Source organism: Hevea brasiliensis, chromosome 14 (genome assembly GCF_030052815.1).
Source record: "Hevea brasiliensis isolate MT/VB/25A 57/8 chromosome 14, ASM3005281v1, whole genome shotgun sequence".
Taxonomy (NCBI): domain Eukaryota; kingdom Viridiplantae; phylum Streptophyta; class Magnoliopsida; order Malpighiales; family Euphorbiaceae; genus Hevea; species Hevea brasiliensis.
In genome coordinates, this window is record NC_079506.1 from 78,063,546 (window position 1) to 78,075,298 (window position 11,753).

Genomic DNA, 11,753 nt, shown 5'->3' on the forward strand with positions numbered 1-11,753 from the left:
TTTTTGAATCACTCCATTTGGAGTTTTGTAGCTCAAGTTATGGTATTTTTACCATAACTGGCCAGATTGGTCCATTTCCAGATTTTCTAGGCAGAATTTGGTTCTGGCAGTTTTAGTGTCTTAATTTTGGCTAACACTTTGAATTGGTTATGGTCAGAATTTGGGTTTCTGTTCTCCATGAAAGTTGTTCTACATTGTCTAAGCTTTTCATGGGTTTAAAAATCAGATCATTTGGACCTCTCTGCACAGAGTTATGGCCAATTGAACAAACACTGTTCATTTGGTCATTTTCCAGGTCCAGAATTTTGGTTTCCCAGATTTAGGCAAATTTTAGGTCAACTTAAGTTGGTTTTCTGGGCAGGGTTCCTTCATAAAAAAAATATGGCATTATATCCCTAGTTTCACCTCCAATTAACCTTGCACCAATTGAAGTTATACAAGTCAAGTTATTGCTGCCCAAACACACTGGACTTAAGTCCAGGATTTCTGGCACAAGAGGGCAGCATACTAATTCACAATCCAATGCCACAATAAACTTTATTTTATGGTCAAACTTTATCAAATGGTCACTAATTAACCATTAGAACATAAATCCATCATCAATTCCACAAAACCCTAATTTTTGGGTTTAAAACCCTAACCACAAATTTTCAATTGCACATAACACATGCAATTCACTTCATGCTTCATATTTATGCTCATAATTAAACTAGAACTCAAGTTTAAATTGAATTAAAGACCCTAATTCTTTCTCCTACCATGGCTGCTAAAAATCAAGGGGTACCCTAACATGCATATTTTTCTTCATTTTCCACAATTCCCAGCTTAATTTAATATCCTAACATGAATATAAGGAGAGAGAGAGAGAGAGAGAGAGAGAAGTGGCACTAACCTCTTGAAATAAAATTCTAGGGTTCCAGTTCTTCACTTCCTCTTTGTTTCTTGGCAGCCAAACAATTTAACAAGGTGAGATAACAATTTTTTATGAAGGGATTTATGAGTTTTATGGTAGAAGGTCAAGGAAATTTCAAGCTTTCATGAACAACAATGGTGGAAAACTCACAAGTGAGTTTCAGCCAAGTGAGGGAGGTAGAAGAAGATGAGGGAAATTTTTGATTATTTATCTCTAGTTTATCTCTTATAATAGATTTGTTTAATTGTGATTAGTGGGAGAGGTTTTAATGACATCATGCATTATGTCATAATTGAATTTTAAATTTTATTTGTTTTATTTTTCTTTATTCTCTCTTTTACTTATTTTTAATTAATTTTTTATTAATATTTATTCACATTTTATGTCATATACCTCACTTACTTAAATGGATAAATTGGTCAAAAATCATCTCTGAAGGTGAAATGACCAAAATGCCCTTCGTTTTGCTTATTGAGCTAAAATTGTCTGTATCGATTTAAAAAATTTTCTTAACATTTTCTTGGCATTCTATTACCATCAAAGTCTCAATAACTCTTCACTGGAGTCCCAAAAATTATTTCACAAAACTTTCCTCGGGTCTAGGGTCGCTAACTATCTTCATAGTAGCTTCCCGTTAGAGTTACCTATCGCTAGTGCTACGGCTCACTTAACCTTAGTGCATTTCATTGCTTAAATTTTTTCCTAATTTTTCTTATCATTATTTGAGTTATTTATGACTCCTCATTCTAGTTTAAATATAGTTCTAGATATTCTAGCTGTCGGAACAGACATTAGTCACGGGAACAGTAGAGTGTACGGACTATCTAAAGTGAGGGCGTTACAGGTTGAAAGAAGAAATTATTTGAATTTGGAAGCTAACGAACACAATTCCTGGGGCAATGCAGCATGGTTTTCGTGGGATAAATGTGCTTAAATTATTGAAGAATAAAAGTTACATATACTTGAAGGAAATTTAAGCATAAAAAAATGCATATGATTGAAGGAAAATCCATATGCTTAAAGGAAAATCCACTTGCTTAATGGAATTTGAAGAAAAAAAAAAAGTACATATCTTCAAGGAAAAAATTGCTTGAGTTTGGAAGGCAAAAAGGGCAATTCTTGGGTTGAAAGGACACCATTTTTCTAGGATAACGTAAGTGGAGGGAGTATGGCATACAAAGATCTATATACTAGCAAAAAAAAAAAAAAAATTCCTATGACACGATATCGTTTAGAGGAGGAAAGATTTCTCACCATAAACAACAAACATTTCCAAAAGTACCATCCAAGAAACCTCTTTTACCATAATAACCTCAAAAACAAAATATATTTCAAAATCACCCTCAATTGGCACGATTCCACTTTGCCAATTCCTTTCTTAAAATAATCTATTTATGTGTATATTGATATCAATACCATAAAGCCACATTAGGTAATGTAATAAGCTGGTAAAAAGAAATTGTGGATAAATGGTAGCATTCTTTGTCACATTAGTTATTTTCAGCTCGATTGAAAAAAAGACTTACAATCAGCAACTTCCTTATAGATCAACATTAACATAATTTGAGATGACATGAACTGGCAAACAAGAGCTACCCTAAGCTTCCAGTAGAGGGAACCTTTCGAACGTGGGCCTGTCGACGAGTGGTTGCTAGTTAGCAAAATTCGAGTCAAATTGAAAAAAATCAATTGGATTACTTTAATTCAAGAATTTGATTTGGTTTTTTCAGTAATTCAGGTTGGTTTGATTTTTTAAGAAAAAATCAATTTAAATAAACTGAAAGAATAGTTTATTTTTTTTAATTAATTATTTTTACGTCTCAAATTAGAGTTAAAAATAAGAAATATAACTGAAATTAGGTCTAAAAAGAATCTAAAATAAAATATAAATTAAAAACGGGAGATGAAGCACAAATCGATAAATCAACCAATTTTATTCGATTTTCTACTTAATTTGGTTCAATTTAGTTTAGTATGCTAAATTTTCAATTTATTAAATTCGGTTTATTTGATTTTCTCTCTTATTTGATTCAGTTTGTTTTGATCTGCTAAAAGTTTCAATTTATTCACTTTTTCAATTTTTCAAATTGAACAGACCGATCCCTACTAGTGGCAAACCTTTCTCTCAGAAGTCACACTAATCCATTTTCCATTAGAGATTCTCCATGCAACTCCACACAGAAAGGATCCAGTTTAATTGACATGAACAACCAAAGTGTCTAAAACATGCAACTTACAGGTTATATATATATATATATATATATATATATATATATATATATATATATATGTGTGTGTGTGTGTGTATGTGTGTGCGCGCGCGCGCCTGTGTGTTAGAGAGAAAGAGAGAAAGGTAAGTGTTAAAAAATACCTCACATAAATAAGACATAATCACCATATGGTTAAATGATGGCTCATGAAAATAAGACATTTGGTTTTTACAAAAATCGCCATGTGGAATATTAAAAGAATTAAATTTATATAATTTAAAAAATAAAAAAATAATTTATTAATCAACTTATTTCAAAATTTAAAATTAAATGATATATATCTTTTCTATCATTTGTCAAATACAAAATTGCATATTTGTTATTGAAAAAATAAAATATTATAGTGTTACATCCATATAAAAAAATATTTAGAGAAAAATAATTAATAATCATATATATATATTGCCAAGTAGCATATTAAAAGAATTAACTTAATATAATTATTAAAAATAATAAAAATAATTTATTAATCCACTTATTTCAAAATTTAAAATTAAATAGTATATATTTTACATCAAATATAAAATTATATCAGTTGTTATTAAAAATATAAAATATTATTTCGTTACATTATTCTTATAAAGAAATATTAAAAAAAATTAATAATCATTTAAAGAATAAAAATTTAATTTAATTTGATAGCCATATATAATTGTTCAAAAGTTCAATACAAATTTAAATCACATTTAACATAATTAATTAAAATTTTTAACATTTACTAATTCTTAATATAATTTTAAAAATATAAAAAAATAAATATTAAATTATGTTATTAAAATAAAATATAAAAAATAATTCACGCAAAAGACTATTAAATATTATTGCTTATATCATTCCATTTCTGTCAATGGACCCCAATCATTGGCCACGTGGCAAAATCTGAAAGCAGCAAATTTACAGTATCAATGATGGAAGGATTCTATCAATCAAAAATGAAAATTGAAGAACTCGATTGCAGACATTGAGAGTTCAAGGACAGCATTAAAAAATGCTAAAAGTTTGATGCTAAATTCAGATATATTCCAAGCAAATCTATGTCAATTGGTAAGAAAAATAATAAGATGATATAATAAGAGGTAAAAGATGAAAGAAAATTTTCATTGATGTGTTGTAATGTTAAATACAATAAACAAGTTCTGAACCCTAGCCCCCTACAAACCCTTAAATAGGGAGAAACATTGTACATTCATTTCTTACAAAGCATAAATGGGCAACGAGACTCATCACCATCTCAGTTCTAAGCAAACAGGCAGGAGAACTTGAGGCAGTATCAATGCACCTTGAAGATGTTGAACAAAGTGGAATGAACATCTTTAATCTCTTTCACAAAATAAATAATCCTCAGGGATGTCAACTGTTGCAAGAAATCCCCATATTCTTCTACAATTTTGAAACATTCAAGAATGTCTTGTCAAAACCAGAGAGATTTTTCACCGGTTTTGAAGACTCTCGATCGCCTTTTTCCACTGCCATGCCCTTTGTTTTGCATCCTCAAATGACATTACCTTCTTGGGCTGAACCAGTTTACAGCTATGAATCAGAAGTATGAAAATGCACAAAAAAAAAAAAAAAAAAACGAAGAAGAAGAAGAAGAGGGAGAGAGATATACTGGTTCTGTTTTCAATCAAGCTATATAGAGTTCAAAAAAAAAGAAAAGGAACAAGCATAGCATGGTTGTATTTATTCATTTTTAAAATTGTTCCCAGGCCAAGAGTTTCATAAGCATGGCATGGAACCTTTCAGTAATTTTCAAGAAGGAAAACTAAAGGATTGTGGGAAATGATAGGACAAATAAATGCGTACCGTACAGATCTTGAAATTTGAAGGACTTATAACCTGCACACTCAGGTCATTAGAATTGTCAGACCAAATTATATTTCCTTTTACCACTAACTTTGAAGGATCCACATAAATCAATTTTGGCTTGTTAGTGAGAATGAGCTGCACTTTCTTGCTTGTCAATTTCTGTAATTTTTTCACCATTGAGATCATAAGAACAGATTCCCCTGGATCCAAAAATTGTTGCCTGATAGAATTCATAACCAATGGGTTAGATATTGTATCTAGCCCAAGAGTTGTGCAAATGCCACTAATTTAAGACTCCAGAAACAATATTCATTAATAATGACTTCTCCTGTGAATTAAAATAATTTACAGTGGAATCCCATTATATATTTATAAACAGTGAAAAAAAAAAAAAAAACAAATCTTCAATTCCACTCCAGTTTGTCAAAGCCATATGCTTCACATAGGTTTAAAAGAGCAAGTCTTCCTTAAATTGCTTTAAATGTACAATATAGGTAGTTGCAAAGAAATCTATTAAACATCAGTTCCAACAGATTGGGTAGATACCAACCAAGTCAAGGAATATTTTCTACATAGGTTTTTTTGACTACAAAGAATTGGAAGGCAACAAGAAAATTAAAGGCTAATTTATCTCACCAGGTTGAAAGCCAAAAGATTTTCCATGTAAAGAATCACAAAGTCTCTTGTTGAGACAAAAACAAAAAACAACAGACTAAAGCAAATGATGGACCAATGAAAAGGGTGTTGAGCCAATACCATTTAGAATCAAAGGAGTCAATAGACGCAAGTCTAGTTACAGAACCAGATGCTTCAGCAGATGAAGTTCCAACATTCCCATCATTCTGTCTTATTGAACCATCCCCAATATGTGTAGGGTTCCATGAAGAATCATTATCATGCTCACCCTCACCAGACTGTGCCTAGAAAAAGAATAAAGCCAGAAACCATAAGATCTCAGTATCATAACGGAGAGAAGGAAAAATACAAAGGAAAACTAAAGATACTTCAAAACACAATCGAAGTTATACCACTTGCTCCAAAGCGAGCTTCGGAGGAGTTTCCCCTCTAATATTCTTCCAGTTAACTCCCTTAAAGAAAGGATGCATTTTGAGTGAAGCATAACCATCATGTCCAGCACCTGGTCTTCTGCTGGGATCTATATCCTACAATATTATTACATGGCAAACATAGGCTGTAATTACAAACTTCATAATTCATAAAGGAATTGCCTAATCACTTGTCATAAATACTTGGGTAAAAAAGTAAAATAAGAAAGAGCAAAAGAAGAGATGCATAATTTATAACATCCGTGGAACATTGATCATAACATGTGTAGTATTAATTAATATCTTGTTAAAACAAGACTGGAGCACCATGAAAAAACCTGGCTGTTGTCAACTAGTTAAGTGCCTTGTTAAATTCAAAATTAGCACCCATGCTGCATGGTAACACATAAAAGGAGATAATGACATTGTACACAGCATCAACCAAAAATATAGTTTGCAATCACATGCTTTTTAATCACAATCACAGCCCATGTCTATGAGGTCCCTGTCCTTTAGATCATATCCACCATATGATTGAGTAATTGTACATTTTTACTCATTTTCAGACAATTTTCATCATAAAGAATGTATCATGCATATACATGGATATAGGCATTCATTTTATGCATAGATGTAGAAGAACATAAGTTACAAAACAATAAAAAATAATTAGAAGAGTAGATAATGTAGAAAAAAAAAATGCATGCTCAAAACAAAGTCTAATGTGAGAACTTCGTAGCCTACCAATAACCGATCAATAATGTTTCTAGCTTCTTCTGAAAAGTAGTTAGGAAATCTTAAATCCCGGGCTATAATTCTTTGAAATATAAGCCATTCACTTGCATCTTTGAAAGGAGAAGTTCCTGAAAGCATCTGGTACAAGGTGCAGCCAAGTGCCCAGAGGTCATTTCTGTTTGAATTTGGTCAAAAAGGCAAAACTACATAAGCAACAAATGATTAAGAGCAAAGCTAATTGAGAAGCTACAATAAGTACCACCTATTAATTATCCCTAGCACAAAACACATCAAAAGCCTACTGCTCCCAAAACATTATTCCAGCTATAATCATCTTTTAGCATAATTAGCATGCTTGGCTCATTTAAGGAAAGTCACATTACCCAAATGTTGCAGGAGAAGAGTTGAGGACTTCTGGAGGGACATACGCAGCAGTGCCCACAAATGTGCAAGCTTTATCATCTGGGCAAAGCATCAACAAATGCATACTTAATCCAAGTCTCAAAAACATACTTAATCCAAATCTCAAAAACACAGTCAAACAGTTTATAGATGACAAAATTCTAGCATTACCTGAGGCTGCATTAGGAAGAACAGTTATGCGGCTGTCCTGCATTGGCTTCACACTCCCAAAATCAGCAATTTTAATATGTCCATCCCCTGTAAGCAGTAAGTTCTCTGGCTGCAATTTACAAACCTTTCAGCATTTTTCAGATACCAACCCAAAAGTCCAAGCATGACAGGAAGTTACCTTGATATCTCGATGTATTAATCCCATATTATGTATGTATTCAAGAGCATCCACAACTTCTGCAGCATAGAAGCGAGCTTCATCCTCCGATAAACGGCCTTTCTGCACACATCCAAATTATCCACATAATTTCTAAAATGCAATAAAAAAGGAAGCAAAATGCACCATATACTGATCGAATAAAAACAGATTTCAAAGTTATAAACATTCAGCTTTTCAAATGTTGTGCATCTCAAATGGGGAATACATTTCAAATGCAACTTGACGTAGTTAAAGTCATATTGTAGACAAAAAGCCAGTGCTATAATCTAGATATATTTAAAACAATGTACAGTTACCAAATGATTCAAGAATGCGTGCTGAAATTTATCATCTTATGCACCTATTCGGACGACATAATTCAAAATTTAAGCTTTCAGCTTCCATGCTTCACATAAATGTTGCTAATAGCTGGATGGAAGGAACACACCAGGATAGCGTTTGAGGAAGAGGAAAAAGCTTCCTCTGCTCATACTAATAATTGGTTTAGGAATTTTGAATTTCTGAATAGTAGGCAGTTTTTGACATTTTTTTTTATGTGGTTTTGTAAATTGCCTTACACATAAATTGCTTTCACTTTGGTGCAGCCAACTGCCAAGAAAAATTAGAAGTTTTGTCCCACAATGAAATTAAATGCTGCCAAGAATTTCTTATATTAGCTTACTCTGGTTATTTGGTCAAAAAGCTCTCCACCTTCACAGGATTCAAGTGCCATGTCTGCAAGATATATTCAAAGAGACAAACTTCATATGATAAACCAAACAAAATAAACCAATAACACTCATTGTTGGTTCTAAAAGAAAGGACTGAACAAAATCAAGCACATGGAAATTTGGAAAGAGCTTTACCAAGGATACCTACACAGTGAAAATGTATCCTGAAAAGTAAAAAATAGTCTCACAATTCCTGGATGATCCAATTGATCAAGAACAATGCGTTCCAACTTCACATAAGCTGTTTTATTTTCTTTGGTAATGAATTTCTTGTCCATGATCTTCAAGGCATATACCACTCCAGTATCCTTCTTCTTTGCCCTCACTACCTGACAGATGTAATATGATACTAGAGTAAGTCATCACTGACAGGAAACTCAAAGGCCAACAATCATAGGCACAAGCAAACCTCCACTTAAAAAAAAAAAAAAAAAAAAAAAGGACTTCTAGCAAAAAAAAGTGTAATGGATTCCATTTAACAGAAGCCGGAAATTCACTACAGATACATTTGTGTAAACAAAAACTTAAAAGAGAGAAGGGTGAAAATAAAGTCCAGAACATTATAAAACTGCTTGCTCCTCAAACATGATATAAAGAAAGAGTAAACCTGATGAGAGTAGGAAGCTAATGATGTCACATGCTTAAAACCATTTTCCATGCAAAGAACCTATTATTTCTGCTATTTCTGAGCATCCAACACATCCATACTGAAACCAAAGCAATATGTGCATATATCTTATAGCAATAAGTAACACAGCTGAACACCATTATCAAAAAACCATCAAGTGACAAAAAAGAAAGGGATTGCCGAGGTATATAATTTCACTCTGTATACAAAGATTTATAACTTAGGATTATTTCACATGAAAAGGTAAAAAGACAGATTCTTTCCTAATCAGTACTTTACAATCCTTCTTCTGTTGTTAGTCAATAGTCATTAAAAGATACTAAACCAACTAACTTTCCAATTAGAAGGTCCTAACTCTTAGTCCTGCCAAAATCCACATACTAGATCATTTAAGGTAATGTTTCATTGGCTGCAAAGAAAAGATGAAAATATAGATAGACAATGGATAGATTATATCAATATGCGCACCCAAAAGAACCTGATAGAAGATAAATTTTGTTTTATTTATTAAATGCAGAATCAACATCAAAGTTAAGATTCAAAATTCCATTTGTTCATCTTGCCTCAACATTTTCAGAACCAATAAATAAATAAATACTCAAATTCCTTATCTCTACACACCCTTATATTGCTCCAAATTCATCAAACCATCCTGCCCTTAAAATGAAGCCAGACCCAACACATCTTCTTAAAAATCGAAATTATATCTATATGTTGTTCAATAAAAATACAAGCCTTCAACATATATTAATGGCCGTCCAATGAATTCATTGCAGAATACTCTTTTATCGTATAAAACGCTATTACTCATTAAAAAATATAAGAAAAAGGGATTATATTTATAAGATGGTATTTAGTAAATTATATTGCACATATAGGTTTATGAATCAAAGAAACAATAGTTAATCACAAATATCACCAAACAAATACAACCCACCAATCTACAATAAAAACAAAAGAAGCTAACAACCCACATAACAGAAACCAATAGAAATCAACCAGGGAAAATAAAACTAATGAAAATATTAAGGGGGGAAAAATCAAACCTTTGAATAAGAACCAACACCGTAGATCTTGCCAAGCTCAAAATCCTGAATACTGAAATTCTCCTGAGGAGCCCTGAATGCAAAGCTCTTAGATCTCTGAACATTCCCAATGTTATTATTATTAGAGGAAGTAGAAGAAGAGGAAGAAGAAGATGAAGAAGAGTTATTGCTGCTCTGAATCCTTAGCTTGGAATCAAAATCTTTCTCCATTGCCAACATCTCTCTTTTTCTCTATGTATCTCTATAAAATTATCTCCACATATAAAAACAACAAATATTAACCAATACCCAGTTTCTCTCTATAAAACTCAACTTTCTCTCTCTACAAATCTTGGGAGGAGAGTTTTCAAGTCAAAAGAGAAGCCAATGGATCAGAATCAGAGGGAAAGTTTGAGTCTTTATATTCTCTGATAAAAAGAAAAGCGAACAAGATTCTCTCTCTCATGTATATAAACATATATATGGGTATATGTGTATAATCTGAATGTGATCAGCTTTTGGTTTGGTGATGCAAATTCTCAAAACCCTAGAAAGTGGATTATGAGTTATAATTGAGGAGGAGAGGGAATGTGGAATTTGATGGAGGAGAGGAAGGTGTGGGTATTGAAGAGGGGAGGCACATGGAATTATGGATATCATTCATCCATTCATTCTTCAAATTTTTTCTTTTTTCCTAAGCTCTTTCTCTCACTAGATTATAGTCCCATTTGTGGATGCTTAATGGCATTCATGATTGGTAACTTGTTGCCACATCATTCAGTGAAAATAGAGGCATAGATCATATCAAATGGGAGGGTCTACTGATCTTATCAATTTATACTAATAATTTAAAATTTTGAAATAAATTTCAAGAAAAAGTTACAATTTGTTTTTGGGAAATTTGAGATTTTTTTTTATTTTTAGTTTTAAAACTCTCCTCTTTTACTAAAAATATTGAAAAGAAAATTGCACTTTCTTTTTTCTATTTTTTTATTTTTTTTTTCAAAATTATAAAATTATTAAAATTATTTCAAAGACTTTAGTGTGCCATCTCACTTAAAGAGATGACTTAATTTTTTATATTTTTAATATAAAAATTAATTTATCATATTAAGCATTATTTTTTATTTAAATATTTTTAAATTTAATTATTAAAATCTCATATTAGATATTAAAATAATAATTATCTAAAATTTTATTTACTATTTTTTAAAAAAATTTTAAAATTGTTAAGTGTGGCTTTAAACATTATAAAACTCCACTCATCATATTATATATATCTAAAATTAATTATTTTTTAATTAATTTTTCAATTATATTAGAAAATTGGTAAATTATTTTATAAAATTTATATTAATATATATATAAACAATTATTTATAAAATTTGAAAATTTATTTTTAAAATCAATTTTTATGTTTAAAGTGTAAAAAATTTAATAATGATTTTTTAAAAATCATTACGTTGTACATATATTTTTTATTTTATTTATCTTTTTATTAGGATATGCCAATTAATTAAAAAAAATTTTATTAATCAATTAATTAATCAATTTATTTATTTATTTATTTATTTATTTATTTATTATCATTTGAAATAAAATTATAATAAATTAAAAATTTTATCATTAACATAATTTTATAATATGATTATAAAAATATAAAATATAAAAACATATATTAATTTATATTACTAAAATAAAATAATAAATAATATATATAATATGTGGACAAAACGTTTAGTTAAAGTTTAATTTTAAATAAAATAAAAAATTAAATTAAATATAATAAAATTAGTAATGTAATCAAATTTTTTTAAAAAAAATTAA

At 30.4% G+C, this 11,753-nt stretch overlaps 1 protein-coding gene across 1 annotated transcript; it reads right to left on the minus strand.

Moving 5' to 3' along the window:
* Positions 1 to 4,262: 4,262 nt before the first annotated feature.
* Positions 4,263 to 10,727, minus strand: LOC110641411 (3-phosphoinositide-dependent protein kinase 2). Its single transcript, XM_021793111.2, has 11 exons — positions 9,948 to 10,727; positions 8,422 to 8,602; positions 8,225 to 8,277; positions 7,522 to 7,623; positions 7,344 to 7,452; positions 7,154 to 7,232; positions 6,780 to 6,945; positions 6,018 to 6,152; positions 5,746 to 5,909; positions 4,987 to 5,209; positions 4,263 to 4,697 (listed from the first exon to the last, which is right to left on the minus strand). Exons 1-11 carry the CDS (start codon positions 10,164 to 10,166, stop codon positions 4,614 to 4,616), a joined length of 1,515 nt encoding a protein of 504 aa, XP_021648803.1. The 5' UTR covers positions 10,167 to 10,727; the 3' UTR covers positions 4,263 to 4,613.
* Positions 10,728 to 11,753: the final 1,026 nt, after the last annotated feature.

Excerpts from the sequence above, each read along its gene's own strand:
- LOC110641411 (XM_021793111.2), bottom strand. The coding sequence starts at position 10,166 with ATGTTGGCAATGGAGAAAGATTTTGATTCCAAGCTAAGGATTCAGAGC. Across the intron at positions 8,278-8,421 it reads TCAGGATACATTTTCACTGT|ACATGGCACTTGAATCCTGT; the intron begins GTAGGTATCCTT and ends TATATCTTGCAG. Across the intron at positions 7,233-7,343 it reads TCTTCCTAATGCAGCCTCAG|ATGATAAAGCTTGCACATTT; the intron begins GTAATGCTAGAA and ends TGCTTTGCCCAG.